The sequence below is a fragment of the Pleurodeles waltl genome, chromosome 5, assembly GCF_031143425.1.
Source record: "Pleurodeles waltl isolate 20211129_DDA chromosome 5, aPleWal1.hap1.20221129, whole genome shotgun sequence".
Taxonomy (NCBI): domain Eukaryota; kingdom Metazoa; phylum Chordata; class Amphibia; order Caudata; family Salamandridae; genus Pleurodeles; species Pleurodeles waltl.
Window position 1 is genome coordinate 102,381,161 of NC_090444.1, and position 26,070 is coordinate 102,407,230.

The 26,070-nt window shown below is 44.5% G+C and overlaps 1 protein-coding gene across 1 annotated transcript in view; it reads right to left on the minus strand.

Annotated features, from left to right (window-relative positions):
* Positions 1-26,070, minus strand: part of LOC138295417 (clusterin-like) — a 271,036-nt gene that overhangs the window by 104,452 nt on the left and 140,514 nt on the right. Inside the window, exons 4-5 of the mRNA XM_069233707.1 lie at positions 24,165-24,335; positions 2,165-2,582 (exon numbers count right to left, since the gene is read on the minus strand). Of these exons, the coding sequence (XP_069089808.1) occupies positions 2,165-2,582; positions 24,165-24,335 (589 nt within the window). The remainder of the gene's footprint in view (positions 1-2,164; positions 2,583-24,164; positions 24,336-26,070) is intronic.

Below are 26,070 nucleotides of genomic sequence, written 5' to 3' on the forward strand. Positions count from 1 at the left end.
GTGTCAGACCATCCACCCTTCCAGCCCAGGAAGACCCATTCAGTATGCAGATGAATGCAGATGAGATTGAGTATCCTGTGTTTGTGGTTGTCTGCGTGAAATGCACAAGGGAACTGTCAACCATCACAGACCAGATGTTGATTGGAGACAGGCTGGAAGGCAAAGATGGTTTTGAGTGTAGAGAAGTGCTCACTTTCTAAAAGTGGCATTTCTAAAATAGTAATATAAAATCCAACCTCACCAATAAGCAGGATTTTCTATTACCACTCTGGCCATACTAAATATGACCTGGTTACCCTTTTCAGATCAAAATCTACCATTGAAAAAGTATATAAGGGCAGTCCTAACGCTAGTCTATAAAAGGCGCAGGCCTCACAGTAGTGGAAAACGCTAGGAGTTTCCCATTACCAGGACATATACAACACATATGTACATGTCCTGCCTTTTACCTACATAGCACCCTGCCCAATGGGTTACCTAGGGCCTACCTTAGGGGTGATTATGTCCAACACCTGCTTGGAGCCGTACTTACCAAATGCTTTCCACCAACTACAATTTCAGTGGTGGCTCCTCTGTCATGGCGGACCCCCTGCCAACAGTTTTATTTTCTTTTTATTTTTCTTCTGGTAGCCGAGCCTTGGGGACGGGGCCATCCTCAAGCCAGCACTGCAGTAAGCACGGCGGGGAGGTGGTGTGCACTGCTGCAAGTGCACATATTGGTTTAGCCAGCTGTCTTAAGATGGCAAAACTGACATGTACACCATTATCTCTCCAACCTGAGCTGTGTTGCTGGGTGGGGAACAGCAGACATAGGCTCCCAGCACTCGTCGGAGCACAAAACCAGCCCGCTCAGGCCAATCCTGGCACTTCTCTCATGCTGGGTAATAGCCGCGTCTGGATTGGCCATAGGATATCTGTGAGCCTCAGCCTGTGCACTAGCAGAGGATCAGAAGAGCAGCGAGGTGGCTGGTGGCTAGCGGCCAGCGACAGGTACATTTTTTTTTTTTTTTTATTGTCCCCCCCACACTGACCCACCTCTTTTCCCTGATACCAGCCACTAGTGACAACTAGGAAATTAGGCCCAGTGTTCCTCCACCTGGTAATTCTGGGATCGCGAACACCAGGTGACTAGTGATCAGGGATGCGTCTTCACCTGAATTTTAACCAGTGCCTATTTGTAGTTACTAAAAATGACCATAAAAGAAGAACTGAGATAATATTATTTGAATTAATGGAAAATCAAATGGATTTTGTCATACGCATTTACATTCTAACAGTGAGTATTTAGGCTCTCAAACATCTCATATTTAGAGCCTAGGAGCTCGTTTGAGCAGATGCCACACGTTAGAAATTCACTTTAAATTACATAACAATTACTTTCTCACTTTTACCCTTAAAATGCTGCATGCATACGTTTTAACCATATGGCAATCCACTTTCCTATGCTACATCGGTAGTTTATGACCATATGGCTCGCCTCAGTCTAATATTATGAACATAATTATGGCTGTGACTATGCAGACTCTGCCATGTGATTATCCAGCATTATATGCATCTGTTACAACCATACACGTACCTCCTCTCCTATATGGCTAGCATATCATACCATATGGTTGCAGACACACCATTATTAGACATAAAAGTCATTACCAATCCAATTGGCTAATCTTTTCACAAAGAATCACTCATATATAAGAACTACAGGACTATTAATGATCAGATTTAGAAACATAAACCCGTTCTCCCAAAAGTTGTCACTGTTTGGTTAATAAATGGCTACAGTTACCCCAATGTAAGCAGTGCACGTTTTTACATTATGGTCAACTAGAAAATCTTTGCCAAGCAAATATGCAGTTTGATAGCCATGTCTTGTGAAATATTTACATAGAAAGATACATTGTACTCCATTTTTTAGTGTTTTGTCAAATTACAAGCATTCTACACAACCTTATGGTGTATAACCTCTTGTTTCCGTTCATTGTGGTATTGGTAGCATACATCTTCATCACAAGACTACCTTCTGTCTATTATTGTGTGCACAGATTCACCATTACCATCCATCCATCAGTGATACAATGCTAGATGTAATGCTATTTAGGCTACCCTCACTTTAATGTGGCAGCATATGTTATTATTAAAGGCCTCATGGATATCCATACTGTACCTGCAGAAGAGTTCTGGTTGCCTTTCCATGTGGTCAGGTTGAGTCTCTGCATCATCAGATCAGCCTCTTTGGAGATATTCTGCAATGTGGCCTTCAGCCGCTGCTCCACTTCGTTTGATCTTTTTCTCAGGTGACCTTTTGAAGAGTTGGTTGGGTCAAGAACGGGGAACACAATTGGTTCGCTATTGTCCTGTGAGAAGCGGCCACCAATAGGGAACTTGAATAGTGGATGCATCTTGGTATAAACTCTCGTGCTTTGCCGGAAGATTCTGTCAATGCTCTTCTCCATTGCCTGAAAGCTCTCTTCGAGCTGCAGAAGCCTCTCATCCTGCTTCTCAAATTTGTCTTTCAGGTTTTCAATTTTGTCCCCTTGTATCCAAAGTGAAAAGGGAGATGTATTTTCCAAGTACTCGTCAAGCTAGAAGACAAAAAGGAGCAAATTTCATCCAACATCCAAACATCAAATTGAGGTCAATTTAACCTACCTCATATTAAAGGACTTGGACATATTACATTTAACATCATAAATCGTCAGTTGACCCTTTGTATTCCACCATCAGTTGGGTGGATATTATCCCATATAAACTGGACATACAATCCAATAGCATCTGCACCTATATAATCCTTCATCAACTGGGTATGTTTTTCCAAATGGTTGTGACTGTTAGATGAAATGATGATCGCCATATTTGGAAGTTTCACTTCATGAAATTAGTTATATCCGCTATTTGGTTAATTTCAGAAGCAAGTGATGGTTGGAGGACCTTACTACTCTCAGATGAGTCAGACAAGGTAAAGGTATGGAAAAGTGGTATATTTATTATTGTAAACAGAAAATTATTCACCGATGATATAATGTATCGGATGAGTTTTCCTCTCCGTTGAGTAATCACTGTGCCCAAGGAGCTCTTTTAATTGAGTTTTCCTGGTGGAAAACAGGCGATTATCAAGACCTGTTGGGAAATAGGCATTTTTATCCTCCCCGTCATCTTACAGCTGTGGATCGCTTCGAAAGGTTTCACAGTCCACCATTGCTTTCTCACTTACCCTCATCTCTTCTGTGTCACCCTCACACCACACTCAGAAGGGGGTTCACAACTCTCCATTGATTTCTGCACTTTTGTTACCACCTCTTAGTGCTAATTTTGTGATCATTATACCTGTTATGAGTACTTTTTCTAGTGATCACACTTGTGCCTCAGTCAGGCAAATAAAGTATTGATTACTTGGGTGAGGCACCAATTCCTCATGCAGTAGTGGCCGAGGGAGGCTCAGAAGCCGGCTCTGTGTGTTTGTTGAGTGTTGGGCTTTGTATTTTGACTAATCAAGCCTTCTTCACAATTTTACTGGCCCCTCAAATGTTTCAAGTATGTGTAGTAACCTGCTCCTCCACCCTCACTCCTCTGTTCTCTCCTCTGCTCCGATTCCCCACCATTGGTCCTTCACTCACACTCCCCTCCATTTCTCCTCTGTTTTCGCTACACTGGTCTACTCCTTGATTTGCCTTCTCCTTTCCTGTTTCTCCCCATCTCTCCTCTGACCCTGCTGCTCTCCAACGCTCCTTAAACCAGCTTCACTTTTCTCCTCTACTTCTCTCTCCTCTACTCCTGCCACTCCTTGTCTCTCCTACATCTGCTCTCTGCCCTCTGCAGCTCCCCTCAAGTTATCATCCTTTCTATTCCCAAAATTTCTGGGTCCATGTTAACTTTCATGACCTCTCAACACCAGTCACTTTTGGTCCAAACAATTCTGAGTCTTCAGAGTTCAAACCTTTATTCTTTTACCACCGGGGGATGAAAGGGATAAGTTGGAATCTGCTTGGATTCTATTCATACTCTCCAAGCTTAATGGAGTATATATGTGAATGACCTTGGCCATTGTCATTGATCCACTTGATTTTAATAAAATGTTATTGCTATTTCCTAGTACATAAAAAGGTCACAAAGTATGTCTAAATGTAAGGAGGCAAGAAAAATGAACTCACTGAACAAAAACTAAACAACAAATTTTAAAAGCTCAAATCTATTGAAGAGAATTATGTCCTCAACCAACTAAGAGGGAGCTGCTTGCAGTGCCTAGCTCCCACTGACAGTAAGTAAATGATATAACCAAAAATACAAGAGCCTGCAGCTGTGCTGCAGGTACATACAGATGTAAAGAGGGCATGTGAGATAGGGTTATAGATACTGGTGAAAAGAAGGTGGTAGCCATAAGAGCACTAGTAATTCATCAATGCTCAAACAGAGATTCTGGGCAGTTGGGCAGCGGATTAGCATAGCCGCATGCACCTTTTCATCAAAAATGAATATGAACCCATCATCTTGGGTCTCTCAGTAAAAGGTGAGGGTCTTAAAATGAAATCTGTCATGTAGATGTGATGTGGTATCTGTGTCACCTTGTAATGCAGAGAAATAACATGTCATCATCTGAGTGTTTCTGCAATGGATTGCGTGATGCCAGAAACTTAGAAGTGGTAACATCCATGTGCAAATGTATGCCAAATGTCAGTTCTTTGTCAGTGGGGGCATCTGTCACTGCCCAATACATGTGAGCCAGGCACATATTGCCCACTTCAATGGAGAAGGTATACTAACTGTGGGGAGTACTGTGAGGGCTGTGAAGGGAGCAGACTTCCAGTTTAGCACAGAGCACTTTTATGCATACATAACATTTGCTGAAATGTATACAGGATTCTTTAGTTGGGATAAACCAGCCAATCTCTCTGTGCAGTATGCTGCTTACCAGCATTCAGAGATGTCACTAACATATCAAGATCCAATACAGTGATTTCAGGGTAATATAAAATGTCATAGACCCTGTTAAAATGGGTCTCTGCTCATGTTACTAGGGAAACTTGGCTGGTATTAGCAGTTAATAACCCACATTCACAATAGAATCAGTCAAACCTACAGGTCACCCAAGCAATGTTAAAGGAAGAAATTTCAGCTTACACACAGCCAAGGCAGTAGGTTTTACAAAATATGAATAGGAAACCTCTTGTATCTGAGCCTCACTCAGACATCTGCACGCCTTTACATACATACTTTTTTTTCACTTTCAAGATGCTACAGGACAACACAATGCAGTGGCCACCTTGAAAGTCTAGAGAACATTGTTTTCTGTACTGCCACACTGCGTGATGCAACACGAGGAGGCAATGCTCACTGCACGACGTATGAGGCACCCATCTTGAAAGTAAAAACAATATTTTCTACATGTTTAACATGGCTGGTCACCTATATTGGATTTGCCAATGCAAGCTCATTTTTAAAGCATCTAGAACTGACAAAACCAGTAGCAGCTATCGCTATGCAGGGGAGGGAGAACACTGTAACAAAGAGGGGCACAAATGTGCAGTGGCACAACATCCAAGGCCACCACTCTCCGTGAGGACCACTGTGATGGAGGGTGGCAAGGGAGAGATTGGGTGAGTGAGTGGAGCAAGTAAGGGATTGCAGGCATGCTCTGAAGAGCAAAACATACACTTCTGTGGAGTGACAAACAGTAAATAAAATTTAAATGAAAAAAAATAGTTCCAGAGCTTCAGCAGTGAGAGGACACACCTTCCCCAATCAAAAGCAAGGGTAAACAAGTTGTGCTCCAGTGACAAGGGATGAGACAAAAACAGAATAGAGAGGAATGCTATCCAAAAGTATTGTCCTCGACTGCTCTTAATTGCTACAACTCTGTTGTCCTGGGAATCACCTTCAACACTCATCTAGAGTCCCTTTCTGACTCCCGTTTGTTTCCCTTTTCGCCATGGTCTGAGTTTGTAGAATTACATTTGCTTCCTGGGACTGCAAATCCCATGATGCACAGCCTGGTAGTCAGGAAAGCCTGGATTCTGTTATACATTGTTTTCTATGGGAGAAGTCCGGGTGCTCCTTTTTACTGGATTCTCTCCTCCAGGACTTGCAAGTGTCTGAAACCACTCACACCTGAGACCTCTCCTGTGCAGCCCAGTCATGTGATTCCACCTGTGGGTTGCCGCAGCCTGGAACTGCTTATAAGCAGGCATTTCCTCAAGATCCTTGTTGTGCATTGGAGTTCAATTCCTTTGTGTTTCAGACCCTTTATCGGATGGTTTTGCAGTCTTGTTCCTGTTCTGTTTCAGCTTGAACCTGCTTTCTCTTTCTCTGCCCTGTTCCTGCCTGTTCCAGCCAGAGTCTGCTCCCTGTCTCTTAGCCTTGTTCATGTTTGTTTCTTCCAGATCCGGCTCCCTGTTTCTCAGTCCTGTTCCTGTCTTGTTTCAGCCTGAACCTGCTCTCAGTTTCCCAGTCCTGTTTCCTGCTTGTTCCAACTCCCTGTATTCCAGTCCTGCTCTTGCTTGTTCCAGCCAGAGCGTGTGCTCTGTTTTCCAGTCCTATTTCTGCCTTTGCTTCAGCCTGAGCCAATTCCCAGTACCTGCCTCTGCCTCCTAGTTTGTTCCTTCTCTTTCCGTTTCCTCTTGGGTATTCGTGTCTGGTAAGTGTACTATCAGTCGTCACCTGTGTATAAGCTTTTTCCTATGTACTGGGGTTGGCTCCTGGTTTCCAGCAGGAAATTCCAGCCCCCATCCTTTTTCTAGTATTATACATAGTATTTAGTGCCTAACAGTGACAGTGTGCTATTGCTGTTTTCCAGGAATTGCCATTGTGTGTCCAGCTGGACCAACAAGGGTTTGTCTTGTGTATGTAAGTACAATCCTTGCTTGTGCCCTAAGGGTCCAGAGACAGAATCACTTCTGCTGCCTCCTTTCTATGGGGCTTGCGGGGTGACTAACTGTATCAGCAAACTTCACAGAGGCATTGACATTCCCTGTTGCTGTGGGAAGTTCTGAGCCCTACCGTACAACCTTAGTGGTAACCTCAGTGTGTTTGTCCATTAGTAATCCGTTCCCTGTTTGTTCACACTAAGGTTGCTCTGCTTTTACTATCCAGTTCCTGTGCCTGTCCATAGCTGTCCTTTCCCGTGTATGCCTTCAGCTTCTCTTCTTCCCCAGTACACTACCTCTTTTGGATATTCCGTGACCTCAAGGAGTGCCCCAACCAGAGTCCTGATCAGACCCTCCTGAAACAGTGACATTAATAGCATTACTTGATCCAATACCGTGCAAAATGCACAGAGCACAGGCCTACTGACCAATCTAGTTTGTCAAAAATAACACCTCGACTTGGCAAATGGTTTCTTTAGCCAGTGTCACAGTACTTAACTACATCTACATTTGGGGGCACAGTTTACATTTGCCTGTTTAGCTTAAGGCTATAGACAGTCCAGGCATGTTCACATTTAGAATTATGGAACTCTTCCGAATAGACACAGAAGTGTATCCTTATGTCAGAGGCACATGTATTGAGACGGTGATCTAGAATAGCATCTTAACCAAGTATACAGAGTTATTGTATTACAAAAGCAGGATCTGAAATGAAGTTTGGAACATCCAATATAGTAATACCTAATAATATTTTCCTAGGATATGAACTGTACAGCGAAGAAAAAAGGCTGAGGTTTGCTTTGCTGGAAAATGTGCCGCTATACAGCCTCCAAATACCCATTGCATAGTTCAAGCCTTATTGGGATTCTTGAACCCTTGCAACAGTTAATTTCACCCACATGTTCAGAAGCAGATTGGACACAAGAACAAACTATATTATCAAAGGACTTACAGGCAGGCATGCTAGAAGCTAGATACTTGCAAAGAAGAAACAATAAATAAAATTTGGCGATTCAGGTTGTCCTCAGTATGTCAGGGTAAACATGGTAGACTGGAGGGCAAACAGTGCCCATTGCTTACCAATCCGTTCTCAGCTCGGCTGGAGGAGGAATGCTTGCACCAACAGAAAAAAATATTTTCAACAATACAAACAATTTTACATGAGTTACAAGCAGCTCAGGGGAATAAGATTATCATTAATTCACCAATATCCACGTTAAAGGCTTCCACAAAGGATAGAATCCATAATTCTATGACATTACAGCTGCAATGGGTGCAATGGGCTTCCACACAATCTTCTGCAGGCATACAATTTAATTATGATGCTTCCCTCTGGAAACAAGAGTTCCTATAATGCAAACAAGCTATTACAAATAGTAGCTGTAATGACCTTTGACACCAGACTGCTTTTAAAATTGATGGTTGGTTCTGCCACCGATGGTCACAAAAAAAAAAATATTAGATTGCTTTTGCAGCAGATTAAGAGAAATTTGAGGGTTCTGAATGTAATCCTGCATGCTTAGATTAAAACATTAAGAGCCATATTTATGGCCAAGAACATCACTGCATCACAGGGAAAGGGCAGAAATGTGCAGCACACATAGAAAGAGGAAAAAACAGGGAGAAATAAAGATATTTCTCCTCATTATGCCTCATGATGGGATGCCTAGGTTTTTAGCACATTCCCAGGTCTAGCACTTCTGGTAAGTCTAGGAAAGCGTCAAAATCCTTCGATGTTGTGTGGGAACACTCATGCAACGCTCATGGAAATGCCTTCCTGGCATAGAGTAATGCAACACAGTGATTTGCGCTGCATTGCATTACCTGAAATTTATGAAGCCACTCAGGGCCACGCAAGGTGGCCTTGCGTAGCTTCATAAGTCTTATTTTTTAGTTGCGTCACTCTTGCACCATGTTGAGTGGTGCAAGAGCGAAGCGAAGGGGCTTGTGAATATATTCCTAAGTGACTCCAGTGCCCAATAGCGAAACTGCAGGTAGTAATATTGGCCCTATAGTTTGCAGATCAACAAGTTCCCACTCTCATTGTTTGTGACTCAACTTTTGTGTTCAGAGTTTTAATACTGAAGTGAAACTTTGGCTGCAAAATGGTTACAGACTCTAAGGGAAGCCCAATAAAAGAAAAGCCACTTTGCCAAAAGGTAGCCTTATTACAGATTAGTCAAACTCTTTTACATGTACAACACACCACTGCACATCAGAGTGCTGGTATACACTCTATAGGGAATGCTGGGACTGATTCAGCAGTGGAAACAACAGTAGCCACCTGTAAGGTGACACAAACATTAATCCAGACATCGCATTAGCAATAAGGGTATCTTTGAAGGCACCGGATCTACCAAACTCTTTCCTAGTTAAGTGTAAATTAAGTCTGGCCCTTGAGGGCGAACCAACAGTTTTGATCCCTGGAAATGTAGACTGATATATTCCAAATGAGGCAGATAGAAAATAGCTGATCAAATTAGTACATGAAGAATTTGTCTTGCCTCACTCTTTTCTGTCCGTGAGTGTTGTAGTAGTAGTATGTGGAAGCTGGAAGCAGATGGGAACACCCCGCTCCAAGCAGTCACTATTATGGACAAGAAACCAGAGACTGCCACCGTTCTGCCAGTACCTGCCCAGAAAGTGTTTCCCATAGTACCCAGTTGTGGGAAAACCAGGCTGATTGCAAAAGCCCACTAACTTTTTGCCCTCATTTTTTTTTACTTATGCTGGTGTTTTTCTGACTCTGGTGGTGCTCTGGGCACTGCTAAACAGTCCCATGGCCTGTGCTCTGATTAAAATGGATATGCAAATGAGGCTAATTATAATTGGCTGTACCACCCTACCTATAAGTCCCACATATATGGTAGCGCATGTAGGTTTAGGCAACCCAGCATAGGTAGTGCACCCATAGGTGCACTGTTGTGGTGCCCAGGGTCATTTTAAAGACCGGGGCCTGCCTTGCTGGCTGCTTCCAAGTTAAAGTTAACCCCTAATTCGACTTTGGAATTAAAAGTACTTCCAAAGTCTTAAAATACCTTATTTTTACATATGAGTCACTCCTTCGGTGTGCCCTCGGTGCCCCCCGGTTGGGTGCATTGTAACTATAATCGGGGACCTTATACAAGATGTTTTATACACCCTGGTGAGGGAAAAATGGCTACATTTGTTTGACCCCATTGTAGTGAATGGGCTTCCTAGCCTAACATGAGGAGACTTTATTTTAAAATAATAAGGTCTCAAAAGGAGCTAAATATTTCAAGATTGGTATCAAACCTATTGTTATAATGAATCCAACAACTTGCCATTGTTGAATTTAATATAACTAACTCAGGGAAAGAGTTTTAGAACTCTACCTGAAAGTTGCCAACTTCAGCCCTGTAGTGCCCTTCTCTGTTTGGCCAGCCTCTGGCAGCCTGGCCAGGCTGCCTTGATGAGGAGTGAAGTGGCTGAACACAAAGGAAGGGCCTTGGAAGGAGAACTGGCTTAGCAAATGGTGAAACAGGCTGGGGGGAGAGCAGCCAAACCGTAATTCAAAGGAGGGAAGGATATTTATTTGGGCCAGCAAGTGGACCTTCTCCATTTCCTGCACAACCAGATAGCCAGGTGTCCCCTGATTAGATTAGGAGAGGGCTGGAAAGGGGTGTGTTAAGGGAAACTTTGCCACACCACTGGGTGGGCTTAGCCAGACCTAACCTCTGAGATTGAATTTCTACCATTTCCTTTTGAGGAATGTTGCTCCCTGGAGTTGATTTTTGCCACACTTCGCAGGAAGTGGTCATCCAAGAGGGTGGTGGCCTGCCTGCGATTGGACAGTTGCCCCCACTGATTTCCATCCCAGAAGCAAAGATAAATTGGCAGAGCTGCACCCACACTTCAGAGCCGTACAAGAAACAATACAAGAAGAAGAAGGACTGCCCTGCTGGATCCCAGACCTGCACCTGGACACTGCACTCTGAAGGACCTCACCAGCTGCACACTTGGGCTTCACCACTAAATTGACTTTGCCTGTCTTCTACTGCTTAAAGAGGGGACTCCCTGTTTGCTACAGGTAGAAAATAGCTGACCAGAGTCCGCTGCATCAAGCCCTGAAGAAAGTGACCAACTGACCAGTGGCCATTTTTGGATTTGAGCCAGGTGCATTTTGGTAGTTGGAGGCCTAATACTCAAGGAGCACCTCAGAGCTTCTAGAACCTTGGGGTGAGTTTTGGACTCCTAAAAATTCTACACCTAGGTCTCCTGCGAAGCATATCTGAAAAGGTCTGATCTGACTTGCGACTTCTTCCCAGTGAAGAAACTTGTTCTGAAATAAAGATTAAGGGGCTCATTATGAATGTGGTGGTCTATAGACTGCCACACTTGTGGTGGCATCTGGACCAACGCTAATGGAATGGTCCGATCGCCACAGTAAAACCCTGTCAGTCAGATAACCAGGGAACTGCCAGCTCCGCCAGGCTCTTGGATCTGGCGGAGATCCTAATCCGCCAGGGCAGTACTGCAAGCAGACAGTGAACATTGTGAGGGTGCTGGTGTACCCTATGGGCTACAGCATTGCCGCTGGCTCAATTACAAGCCGGTGACAATGCTGTAGCCTGTTTCCCGCTAGGGTGGGGAGTGGAAACTGAGGTTTCTGCCCACCAGCCTAGCAAGACACTTTTAATGGGGCCAGTAGGAAGGTAGCCTCAGTGGCGGCGTGAATGCTGAAAGAGCCCCATGTTGGGAGTATTCTGCCTGCAGTATCAAGAGTCAAACTGAAGGCTTCCAAAAAAACAGCCACAAATCTGACACCGCCAGGACACTGGAGGGTTCCACCACCAGCACCGCCAGCCAGACAACCTTCCACCCACCAGATCAGCAAAGTTGTTCTTCCATGGTGGAAAACCATTGGCGGTCCGAATCTCCGCGCTCAAAAACTCACCTCAGATAGAAAACCACATTGGACAGTTCGAATACCCCACACCTGACACACATACACACACCAGACACACCTACTCACTGCACTATATAGCACACCCCCACACAACCCAGAATCCTTTGTGACAAAAATCACATACAGAGACAGTGAGGACCCACAAACTTATTACTCAGCACTTACACATCATAGGCACGTATACTTTTCACACACTACACAACTGCATGATCAACACTATACACACATCACTACTGCACACAAACACCACAACCAACCAGCACACACAACCAAACACCCCTACCCCACCAAGCACCTTACATTGAACCCCACCTACAACACAACCATCATGTCCAGTCAAAAGTACCCACGCTTCACAGACGATGAGTTGAGGGTCATGGTTGATGAAATCATCAGGGTATGGCCACAACTGTTTGGAGCACAGGTACAGTAACCATCCATTGTCAGGACAATTGAGCTATGGCAGAGAATAGTCGACAGAGTTAACTCAGTGGGCAACCATCCACGCACAAGGGAAGACATCAGGAAGAGATGGAACGACCTATGGGGGAAGGTGGGTTCCATGACACAGAGACACCAAGTTGCTGTGCTAAAGACTGATGGTGGGCCCCCACCTCCTCCCCGAGAGTTCACATCGTGGAAGGAGAATGTCTTGGACATCCTGCATGCAGAGGGCCTGACTGGAAAACCCGGAGGTCCGAACTCTGGAAAGTTACTAACACTCCCTTAGCATAAATTGTATGGTCCAGCATGCATCCTCACCATTCAATCACTCCCCAATTCTCCCTATCTTCCACTACACCTCCCAACTAATCACCTAATGCCCCTCTCCTGCATGCCACACCACCACCCAGCCCCAATGCCCACACAGTCCCTGCCAAGTGCACAGATAGCACTGCCTAAAACAATCACTATGACTCCCACAATGCACCTGCCCATCACCATCAAAACCTGCAATATGCACATCACATCTCTTGCATGTATGATTATTGCACCTGCTACACCAACTGGATGCTTCGACTGAGGACCACTACATGGCAATGACACCAATGCTATGGCACAACACAATGCCAAAGAACACCAAACACAGACACAGCACTGTCACCAAACCTAAGGGCCACTCATCCAGATCAACAGCCCTGAAATGGACTAATCATGGGCTTGAAATTAAGAAGATATACTCCATGCACAACATGCACGGACAGGACAAGCAATCCTGAATACACATATACCCTCCTCCCACTTGGGCACCAAGCTGCAATGTACAGCCATACCCACTCACATCTGGCAAGCTTGAATTGACACCTGCTAACGGGGCACACCTGTCATGTAAACAATCACACAGAAACACAACCCACCCACCGAGCACAAGTTACCAAGCCTGATCGGCCACAACCCCTATGGAGCATGGTACATATCCACTATCCACAAACTATGTTAGCAGTGCTACACCTGTCATTGCCATTGCTGGGAATCAAGTAAAGCCACTGTATGCATCAGACAAACAGACAACCATTCACACCTCCACCATTTAACCCTCTCTCATTCCATCCACAGGTACCCCTGCCAGAGCCACCAGGGAGAGGATACCAGAGACTGTCAGCCCTCCTCAGGATGAAGGCCCCAGTGATGAACGCCGCTGGATGTCTGGACAGTGACAACCTACCTGTCCCATCTGGGACCCCTGGTCAGTCTAAAACTCCTTGTCTTACCCTGCCCACATCAAACCCTCCCAACCTTGTGGAACCGACATCACAACCAACCCTTTATCCCCACACCTGTGTCCCAAGGACTGTTCAATCAATTCTGTGCCCCACAGTACAGGGACCTGAGTTGCCCCCTCACATCCAAGACAATTAAGACCTTGGTGGCACTGGGAGTGGGCACACCCTGTCAGGGACACAGGCACATGGGGGCAGTGTGGGTGTGGAAAGGAACCTGTGGGCCAGAGGAGGGGGCACCCCAGGCAGTCATCTGACCAGGAAGGTTGTATGTTGGAACAACGCATGAGCCAACCACGCATGCCTGAACAACACTGTCGGAACAACCGGTGGTTGTTACCACAAATGCCTTTACCACGCATGCGTTTACAACTATTTTTCATTATAAAGACATGCCTAGTAAAGGCATGTGTGGAATGGCATGCCTGGTTGTAGCATGCCACCCCCACCCTAAAAACTCAACTACCCCGACTGCCCACTCCCTATAACCACTACCCGACCCCTCGCCTAAAAGCAAAAGTACCCCAACTCCTCACCCACCCTGATGCATGGTTAAGGCAGAGAAAAAGGGAGTTGCTGATAACCCAAGCATGGTTCTGCTTGCGTTAACAAAGCAATCGTTGTTCTGGAGTCGTTGTTCCAGATGTTTCCTGACCAGGAAGCCATCACCTAAGTCCTGGGAGCATACCATCAATCCCAGGACAGGATGGGGTAGATCATTAACATGTTGGGGGAAAACCAAACACTGCAGAGGGAATACCACCAGGAGGTCATGTAGCAGTGGCAGGCCCGCAATGGCACCATGGCCTCCATTGCAGGGGCGCTCAGGGACATTAACACCCCCCTGCATGCTTCCTCCATTCACTAGCAGGCTCCTTCCACTAGCCACATCACATCTGAGCCTTCAACATCTGCAGCAACTAGTGGAATGGAGGCCCTGCCAGGGGAACCACCGGCTTTTGGCACCCCTCCCTCTGTGTGGATGTCCATCCAGACATCCGGCTGGAACAGTTTTAAGACCAAACCCAGTGCCAGGAAGGGACCCCCTCCTGATTTCTCTCCCTTGTGTGCCGCTGACTGTTCTGAGACAGAAGTCCATTTTTCCATGGCCCTTGACCTGTGTTACCTACAGCTTTGCCACCTACTCTGATGATTTCATCCACCATGACCCCACTCATCATCTGTTTGTGACTGTATGCACAATAAACACTGTAGATCACACCAACTGCATATCTATCTTTATTTGTATAAATACCAAAGTTTGGGCAGAAAAATGTTACGTAGGTATGACCCCCTAAACCATCAGGCAGTGTGATGGACAGCTGAGGAAGGCATTGTCTGCAGGAGACACAGTACAACAGACAAGTTCCAGGACAAATGTAAGGGAGTCACTAGTCCAGGCACACACCAGAGTATATTCACTTGTCCAACCTGTAAAAAGACCATGACAGAGACTTCCATCAGGATAGTAGGCATGGGGGCACACAAAGCACATATGCAGCTCATAGTTGTCGTGCCCAGTGTAGATTGCCAACTAAACAGGTCTCAACAGATGTTACTAATACATCACCAGTCTCAGGAAATACACCACAAAACACTGTAGCTGCCATCTGTCATGGGCGAAACTGTACTCTGTAAATGGTTACCAAAGACTAATGAACATGAATGCCTCAAGCAATAGGTTGGAGAGGTAATGATTCACAGTACACAGTTACTCGCTGGAATTACATGAGATCAGGAGAATGCAGGACACATAGCACAATACATGCTTTACTTGGAGATGTGATTCTTGCAACCTGCATAGAGTGCATGTGTTAGAGATGAGATATTTTGACTCTACACATTGCATGCAATCAGTCACCTCCCACAACACACGTAGGGATAGGAAAACATCACACCACCACTGATGATCCAAATCAGGAGGACCATTGGCACAAATCAATGTGGAAATACAACACTTGCAAATACACAAACAACATACCTGTATGTTACTGGAAGTATTGATTAATGAGCTCAGTCCTAGAGTCAGCTGCACCTTCCTCATCTGCCTCCTTATCACCTTCCATGTCTGCATCACCAGCCACTAGTCCAGCTGCCTCCCCATCATTAGCTAGTAATGGTATCTGACGTCTCAGGTCTAGATTGTGGAGCATGCAGCAGGCAACTATGATCTGGAATATCATTTGGGGATTGTAGAGGAGTGCACCTCAAGAGACATCCAGGCACCTGAATCTGGCCTTCAGGAGACCAAATGTCTGTTTTAATTACATGCCTCATCCTGCTGTGGGCTTCACTGAAACAGAGTTCTCCTTCTGTGGCAGGGTACATCACTGGTGTCAACAGCCAGGTAATGTTAGGATAGCCAGAGTCACCTCTGTGCACATAGCTAGGTCCTGTTACAATACAGGTACAGACACAGGGAAGATAGTGATGACAGGTGCCAGAACAGAAACACACAGGTCCAAATGCATACATACCAATGAGCCAAGCCCTTTCTCTGTGTAGTCGTGCCATGATGTGGGGGACATTGTTGTTCCTCAGGATGTAGAAGTCATGCATAAATCCTGAAAACTTGGCTGTCACTTAAGAGATGTACTGGTCTGCCACACACACACCACCTGAACATTGATGAAGTGGTAGTTTTTCCTGTTCCTATACACCTGTTCATTGGCACTGGGAGGGACCAAAGCTATATGGGTGCCATCTATGGTCCCTATCACATGAGGGATGTGTCCCACATCATAGAAGTCTGCCTTCACATAGGTGAAATCCGCACATTAGGGGAATCTGATGTAGCTGTCCAGATTTCAATAAAGCAAGCAGTACCTCTTTCAACACAACACTGAACATGGGCTGTGGCATTCCTGCTGCCAAGCCCACTGTATTCTGAAAGGAGCCTGTCGCAAGAAAGAGTAGCACTGATAGGACTGTGAGAGGGATGACATAGGAATTACGTATAGCAGGCAATAGATCTGGCTCCAACTGGGAACATAGATCTATGACAGAGTATCTAGACATGCACTTCATCTGACAACCGGCCCTATAATGTCACTGTGTCATGCATGTTACATGTATAAGCCTAACCATGATAGCACAAGATAGGCCTGCTCCGCATTCTGGACAAAATACGTGTATGGCGCACTTATTTTGCTGCAGCCAGGCATGATGTGTGCATAAAATGGCAGCCGCCGGTCCTGCATGCATGGGCAGATGGAAGTGACCTAAGTTTGGCGGCATATGTCGTCATGGCAGTAGGCAGTGGCAACCGCTGTGCAACTTCTCATTGGTTAACATTGCTGCCTATGGGGGACTGGGGCCAATGGTGAACACTTCCAGCAGTGACGGTCCTGTACACCAGCGGCCATGACCGCCATTTTCTGCAGCCTTGCTCACTTTACTCCTGACACTCTTGCAAGCAAGCCCTCCACGACATGAGCTGCTGTGTACTGTTTCTGGGAGCCATCATGCCATGTCCTGCAGGTGATAGGGCCCCAGCTTTCACCCAAGAAGAGCTGGAGAATCTGGGAAAAGGGGTCCTACACCTGTATGAACAGCTCTATGGGGCACCATAGGAGCAGGTGAGCCCAATGCTATTGTCATGTGTAATAGGGGTGTGTGTGTGAGGGTGAATGTTGTAAGTGGGGTTAAGGTGCGTGAACCGTGATGATGGGTATGTGTGGGCATTTGGTGAGTCTGATGTTTATAGTTCACTGCTGTTAGTATTGTGCCAGTCTACATGACTTTCTCCTTCTGTCTGTGTTATCCATGCAGGTAAATGCCCATCGGAAGAAGGGGATATGGCGTGCCATTGCCAAGCAAGAGCAGACCCTGGGATCTATAGCCGGTGGAGCACCCATTGTCGCAATCGGTAGGAGGAGCTGAGACTCTGGGCCCAGAAGACCGGAGAGGCCCATCTTGGGATGTCCTTCCAATGAGGGAGGGGTGCCCATCGGACCCTGACCCCCCTAATGGCTCGCATTTTGGTGGTGACCTACCCTGAGGTGGATGGGCGTTTGAGGGCAGCACAACAGCCACAAGTGGGTGAGTACTGACTGTATCCTGGGACTCGGCAGGCCTTAAATGGGATTGGGTGCCTCACTGCAGGCAAAGTGACATTGCCGCTTATGCTACATGTTTATCAACAACTGGAAATGGGTATTAGGCACCCTGGCTGAGTATCTTTTGTAGATGTGTGTCCATGCTTTACTGTCAGTGGATGTACATCTCCTTTTCCATACCTCTTCATGTCTGTAATTTGGAAACGCACTAATGACGAAGGCACATGTGTGACTCCATCCTGGCCATCCAATGGATGTGAGTGTTTAGATCACCCAAAGCATTGTGTATGACCAGATCCATCCATCTGCATTAGTGGCTCTGAGGTGTCAGTCGACTCCCATCTGTGTAGCCTACCTGTATATGCTACTATGTGACTCTTCTTTTATCACTGGGACTATATACATCATGTACTGTAGCTGGTATTGACAGATTGTGGGGCTGGAATTACAGTTCCACCACATGAATGGCCTTCATGGGACAGGAGTATTGGCCTGATAGCTGAATAGGCATATATAGGTGATCTGTTGACTGTAGGGTATGTGTAGGTAGCCAACCTGGGATACTGATACATGTAGAATTTATGAGGCCTGATTGGACAGATAATGTATTCTTAGGATCTGTACTTGCGGGGATGTGGCCTTTAAACCTATGGGATGGTACTAGAGGTGGTAAGTCCCATGAGAGATCCCTAATTTGTCACCATCATGTGTATATGGCATGCATGACAAAGCCCTAGCAATTCCTATGCTGCAATGCTGAGTAACTGCCTACATCATGTCATAATGGAAATTTGAGGGCACATCTGGGCCTATGACTATTACAGCTTGACTTGGGTAATAGGTAGTGGCAAATTAGGAGTGGTTTTGGTATAGCATGACACATGGCGTGTTGATGTGATTCACATTTTTTATTCAGTCTCCTCCACCTGCCTTATGTGGTAGTGGGATGTGTAATTGGTGTACAGCCAGTGATGTTAGTCCATGTTTGCCTCATGAATGCAAATATTTCCCCTCTGAGATGTGTGTTGTCTGGACTCAGTGACAGGTTTTGCCATTTGTGTATTGGTGTGTGTGAGGGTGGAGCTGTAATGGTGCATAGTCCAACTGGTGTACATGCATGTGTGGTGGCATTGAAAGTGGTCCATGATGTGATATGTGTGTTCCAGAGGTACATCTGGTGTGACACTGCGCCCAGTGGATGAGTGATATGTGGTACACAGCCCATTGTAGATGTACTTAGCAGTCATGTGTTGTTTGTCAGCTGCTCTGGCTATGTGAAAGGGTCTGACCGATCATTTGGCTATACCACAGATTCACATAGTACACATCAGATGTGAACTGTTTGGATGTCTGACTTGTATTGGCTAAATCTGAGTTGTTCTCCATAATGGCATCACTGTACTGAGTGGCCAGCCATGTAATATGACAGGTAGGTACTGTGTAGTCTGTGAGTTGTGTTCACTGTAATTTACATATTACAGATGACATGGACTAATCAGGTATTGTTACTGTAGAGGCCTGAAGTGTTGTGTTCAGTAAGCTGCACATCCAATGGGTGAAAGGGGTATGGAGAGTTAAGATGTGTATTCAGTCATACTACTGATACAGCGTCCAGGGCATGCTGTGCAGATTGGCATCATGGGGATGACTCTAGTAGAGCAGTCCTACTTGGGTATTGATGTAGGTGTGAGGGTTGACATACAGGTGTGGATAGTAGTGACATGTAATGACATGATGTAGGTAATGTGTATTGGCAAATGCAATTGCCTAACCATGATATGTATTGCCACAGATGAAAATGTTTAGATGTGTCTATTGGAGGTATATGCTGACCCTTCCCCCCTATCTGTCTCTCGCTCCCTCCCTCTCTGTCTCTTTGTGTGCATCAGCATTGACTGGCAAAGAAGAAGGGCCACAGGTGAATGACAAAGCAGTAGCCCACCAGACCCAGAAAGCTGGAACCAGCGAAGCTGAGGGACACAGTAGGACAGAGGGCAAGGGGAGTGCAACAGGGGAGACCGGATCTACCACCTCTTATTTGGAATCCTCCTCTGCTGGACACTCCCTGGCACTGGCGTACCCATCTGGGACCAACCCAGCACCATTTTTGTCTGCCACCCACCTTATTACCACCGCACTTCCTCTTAGCTCCCCACCCAGTTGCCCGTACCTGCTCAACCAGGAGGGTGGGCATCTCCTTTGCCACAGGCACCACTGCCCCTCCCCCAGTCAACCCTGTTGCCCTCAGTGAGGAGGCTTTTGATCTCCTGTGGGTCACTCGACCATTGTGAATGCCATCCAGGGACTGGCAGCTCAAGTACAACAGAGCAATGCATTCCTGGAGGGCATTCACAGTGCCATGGCTGGCCTACAGAGATCCTTTCAGGCTCTGGCCTCCACTCTGACAGCAGCCAGTGTCCCTTTGTCTCCTGTCCCCCCTCCACCTACCTCTTCCCAGTCCCAAACCCCTCTCCCCATACCCATATATATATTATACTTACACTTTTTGATGCAATTTGGTGTTGCATGTTATGGCGATGTGAAAAATGCTAGTTATGTGGACAGAGTTTTGGGGTGCCTTGTAAGTGGGTGATTCACTTGCATGTAAAGCGTGGTTTGGTTGTCTGCTGCCTTTTAGTGTTGTATAGAGTTTTATTAATGTAGGTTATTTACTGTGTTGTAGAGCAACAATTATTGGGATTTAATCCACTTTGACACATTGTCCTGAGGATGGTCTCATGGACGGTTGGAGCCTGGGGAAACGAAACAACAACCTTATACTCTCCATGACGCAATTCATCGCATGAGCTTCTGGAGTCCCTTAGGAGTGATTTCTGATTGTTTCAAAGACTGCATATAGGACTCAAGCCTTTTGTGGTTGGAGAGTAAGGAGCGTTGGTACTCTCCTTCTGTCCCTTGGATGTAAAGGGATTGGGGACAAGAGGGGTCACCAGTGCATTTGTATAAAAACACTAAATATTCTCTTCGTTGCTTTGCTATATTGATGAATATATTATTAGACAATACATAAAAAATTCTTCATTTTTCAGAAACAAATTACATTGTGTTTGAAGATGTATTCATTTATAGAATTTGCTTTATGGTTAATTACGACATTAATAGTATTTAATACCGCTGATATATTAGTATGCAAATGATTCCTCCATGAACATTGTGTACTTTACATTTGAGATTACCCAGTTCTGTGGGGAATGTTGTGTTACCCTGTTTATTTGTAACTTTATAATGCCTGGGGCATTGATGAATAAACTGTCTGATACTTTGATAGATACAATGTGTGGGAAAATTGATGCAAGCACTGTTTACGGCCAGTAATACACACTTTGCCTAGGGCCAGTGATGCCCATACCGTGTAGTTCATTAGTGAATATACTGTCTGAAGCAATTTTTGCTTATATTGTCTCTATGATGTTTTTGCCTGTTCCAAGATTTCTAAATTTTGCCTACATATATTACCTACATTCGTGAAATGTTGTGAAATGTGTCTGTTGTCATGAATTTGGTGTTATTTTAGTGCATTTGAATTCATTTTGAACATTTATTTTGAAGAGTTGATAGCTCCGGTTTGGGTGACCCTGTTAGAGACCTGTTTTGAGGCCCAGATTCCTGTCTGTCGGAGCCATATAAGAGACCAAACAGTCCTTGTACAATGAGGTGATCTATCTTCGAAAAGCAGGACAGCAAAATCCATAGAAAAGGAGTATTCGTTACCTGGCTACTACAGTAGAAACATACTATCCCCCTCCCTTGGGAGGGGAGTTCCTCTCATTCAAAGTGTACATTCCTGAATAGATTTCATTTGCGAAGAGTTGCAACTTCATTATATTGTGATCTACCTAAATCTTGCCCTAAATAATAATATTAATTAAGGAGAAATTACATTGACCAGTGTTTGTCATTTGCATGCGAGAACTATACATAGGTACCTTAGCATTGTTACTAATTTAACAACGTGGCATTTAAAACATTGACTAACTTAGTTGGATTTAATCAGAGTGATCTAGAATATGGCATTACAACCCAGAGATTGGTTTTAGTATAATAGAGAATTCAAACTTAAAAGAAAACTTGGAAACTTAGAACTTGGAAAAGAATGCAGACATCTATTGTAAAAGTCTTATAATGCGTGGGTACGGATGTGGTCACATTTAGGAGTTCATTTTTGAAGGACGTTTTCCTTCCTGGTGTTATATGCGTATGGCCCCATGGCACCTGGAGCCATAAAAATATAATACTGAGGCACATTATCCTTTCTTTGAAAAGAAATCAGAACCATAGCTGTGTATTTGGTAAAATATTTACTGGTAAAGACAACTGCAGCAGACACTTGACTCAGCCAACCCCAGTGTCATGAACATTTCATAATCTCTACTAGGTCACAAATTTGGTGCCAAAGTTTTTGTCTGGGATCCCTGAAGGACATTCTTCCAAATACATTACTACCAGAAGCACAGCTGTTGTTATCTGGTTACACAACTAAAGAACTGATAATTCAAGAGTCGGGTATAATAAAGGCTGTCTCTCTTGTATGGTTTGCAGGAAGCAAGAATCCATCATCCTCATGTGGATTACATTGCATATTTATGTCAACTTTCTTTATCTCCACTGCCTGGGCCTTTTCTAATTTTACGAGTTTGGTCTTTGCAGGTTTTCTCAAAAGTGATTTTAGTGAGATTGGTTGAATCCAAAGAACAAATGCTCTTCTGATCAAATAGTACTGGATGGATCCTAGAGGTAGAGGGGCTCCAGTCCAGTATAGTTTAAAAAGACGTTATGACTGTTCTCGCATTATTTAATGGATCCATCAAAGAGGAGTTTAAATTCTAGGAGCCGCATGAAGTGGAACTCACCACATTGAGCCTCTCAACTGTATTATGTGGTGATTTTAATATCATAATACACCCATTTATAATCAAGACCTGATGGCCAAATAATAGGCATAATGGTATGTCTCTTGATTATTGATTGCAAAATATTATTTGACCATACTATTGTTGATAAAGCATGAATGCAATAATATCAAGAAAACATCACGATCTGATGCATTTGTATGCCTTATAACAGAAGCACTAGACTTGGTGGGCCAGAGAGGTAGAATTTCCGGACCATAATTCTTAATTTTTTTTTACATTTTCATTAACTGTTCTCTTTCCATCAGTGTGGTGTCTGCAACTAGGACAGCGGTGTCCACGTCAGGTCAAGAGATTTAGAAATATGTAAGATGTCTAATATATGTGGTCATTAGCAGGTAATGGTGGGGACACACCTCCCTGGGGCAGATAGAATGGATTATAAATTATGGGGTGGATTTATCAATCTTTCACGCAACGCAACACAGCAAGCCACCTTACTATGCTGTGCTGTGTGAAAGGGAAAGGGCAGGAATGTGCTGTTTTTAACATTATAGGACACATTCCTGTCTTTGCATCATGTTGCAAGGGTGCCTACGTTGTAGGCACAAGTGTTTTTGTGGAAGAAGGGACACCGTCTTTCAACAAAAACAATCCTAAGAGGCATTTTCCTCTTTCACAAAGTAAGAGGAAAAAACAAGGAGAAATAAATAATTTTTCCTCATTACGTCTCATCTGGGGACCTGGGAATGTAGATATTTTGACACATTCCCAGGTCTTCCACTAATGGTAAATCTGGGATTGTTTCAAAATCCATTGGTGGATCTCTGGGAACACGCACACTCCACCCATGGAATGCCTTCCTGGAGCAGTATAACGCACGGCAGCGATTTGTGCTGCCTTGCGTTACTCTAGATTTTGCATAACATGCAGGGCAATGTTAGGTGGCCTTGCGTGGCTTGATTAACCTCACTTAGGTCTTGCTTCACCCTTGAGACCCCTTGTGTGGTACAAGGGCCATCAGAAACCCTTGGGCCTAAATCTACTAGGCTTATTTAGAGTTATGTGCAAAATCCAGGGTTAAAACCCCAATGTATTAAGAAGAATACTTGATGGTATTACCTCTGAATTTTGTGGTTTCATGAAAAAAACTTTGTACCACAGTTTTAGTCATGTTGTTGTCACCAGGGTTTTGCTGGTGATGACCATTCACATTATTTTTGTGATCAAAAAGCAGCACTACTACATTTATCTACCTCTGTAATGATGCCTTAAAAGTTAACCAGTAACTAACACAGCACTTCCTACCATGTGCACACAGTGTAAATGAGCACGTAAGTAGTCTTTGTATTTTTCCTAGAAGGGCTTGGTGATCAGGTGCACCCGTCTGTTCCTTTTGCACCATAGTGTGGCCACAGAATCAAAGCTGCCACCTTCCAGGCACTAGTATTTTGTTGGTTTAATTTCTCTCAACCGGGCCTTAAAGCTCTTCTTAGGGCCTGAATTCAAGCTCAGGACTAAATTCAGATCCTTGTGCAAACATGAGTTTCAACAGTGAATTACTCTGGTAGTTTTCCCCTGATAGATCCTGGCAGGGTAAACCTGCTTACATTTACCCGGGGAAAAACGCCTGGAAAATGCTGGTGTATTTGGTGTGTTAAATATTGATTCTGTATGTTATGTCTTACCACACCCAATAAATTCAGCATCCCGGGGAGCGTACTGACCTGTTCACCAGCAAAGCCGTCCCCGCTACTGCAGATCCTTGCATAGTAGGTGTTGCATATCTGTTTCAGGCAAGGCTTGCACTCATTCCACAGTGACATCATAGTTTCATTGCAAACACTCTCTGTCTTGTTTAATTCTTGTTTTATTTCCTGGGCCCGTGTTAATGCCACCTGAAAATAAACATAGGCATGGAATATGTCAATTATAGCTGCTGTTCTACCTCTTAACATTTGTGCAATTTCTTTGGCTTAGTGGTAGCCTCATTGAAATTCTCTGAAAGGAGTATCAGACAAGATGCTTGATGGTGCTTGATATTTTTCACATTAAGCATTTCCAGAGGCGTTGGACCTATGCAAAATCATTCCCTCAGTTCATCAACCCAAGCCCCTTGCTCCCTAACATGGTCAGTGATGCCAATCACAGTAACACTTTAAAACCGATTTATTAGGTTACAGATGAATGAAAATGACTAGCAACCTATGACAAGACTCATTGTTGGAAATTATGATCTTTTCCACGGTGTATCCCCCCAGATGTTTGCCTTGAATGTTTTCACTGTTAGTAAACGTCTGTTTATTTTATCCCTACTAACCAGTGGTAAAGTGCCTGTGATCCACCTTTCAACATGATGAAATCGGTATACCCCTAACTGGTATATTGCATTTGCCTATCAGTACCTATTAAATGATACAAAGTGTAGCCAGGGTATATGAGGTAAGGGTCATGAGAGGGCTGCATTACCCATTGTGCTAGTCCCTGCAGTGACCCTGCAAACATGACTGTAGGACAAGCATTTGTTGCCTCGTTGGGTAGTTTTAAACTGCAAATTCTACCTGTCATATTAACCCCTTTTGACAGGTCAAACCCTTCCTCTTAAATATTAATAAGTTACCACTAAGTAGGTCTAATGGCCCATAAAGCAGAGTGCCTGGTATCTGAGAGTAAACTTTATTTTTACCCAAATCCTTACAATGAAAAAGCCATAAAAGCTATTTTCTTCTATTTTGCACCTTTTCTTTATTGGCATTTTCCAGTCCACAAAACACATCAGAAATTCGTGGTCATGGACACAAAAGGCAGTTCCATGGGGACCATTGTTCTTGTGGAAAAAGGATTTGGAATAACAATGGTACTTAGATCTAAAACCATATGCATTGGAAGGCAGAGGGGAGATGGGAGGGATACATGAGTGGGCCGAGGAGCAGGGAGGAACCAGTAGAGAGGAACCAGCAGAGATAATAGACAAGAGTACATATATATAACTCTGTACCATAAAAGTCCAAAACATCACAGCTGTAGTGCCATTAAACATCAGTGCAATGCTACATGTAACTGAAAAGGAAAGCAAAACCAATTTGTTACTGATACAGTGAAGCATACCCAAAATCATACTGAGTATCATTGGTTCACTGGTACCTCCGTGCACTCCTGCCATCACAACATCTACAAGGCTTGGACTCATGTCTATAAATTCTACGGACATATAGACAACTCTAATGAAGGCTTCCATGGGTGCCTTGCCTCTATAGGTGGACTATCCTAATTATTTGTGGCTCAGAAGGGCCTATGTCTTCGGGTGTAGGGAGGATCCCAAGGGGACCAATGATGAAGCCAGAAACAAGCTACGATATAATAACATTCTCAAGCAATGTTTTCCGCAGTGCAAGGGAGATGCCCCAAACCTTGTCATATTCCGCTAGTTTGTTGTCTATTTTATAGGTGGGGTATTCATCATGGGCTGTTCTATGTAACGCTAAGAGCCACTGTTGAAATATGGATGAGGGTGTCTGTCGCCAATGACGAAGTATACACATCTTACCCACCATCAAAGAGGTGGCTAGGCATCGATGGGTGTGAATGTCCAGGCCAGGAATGTTGGTTACATTATGTATAAAGGCCAGCTGT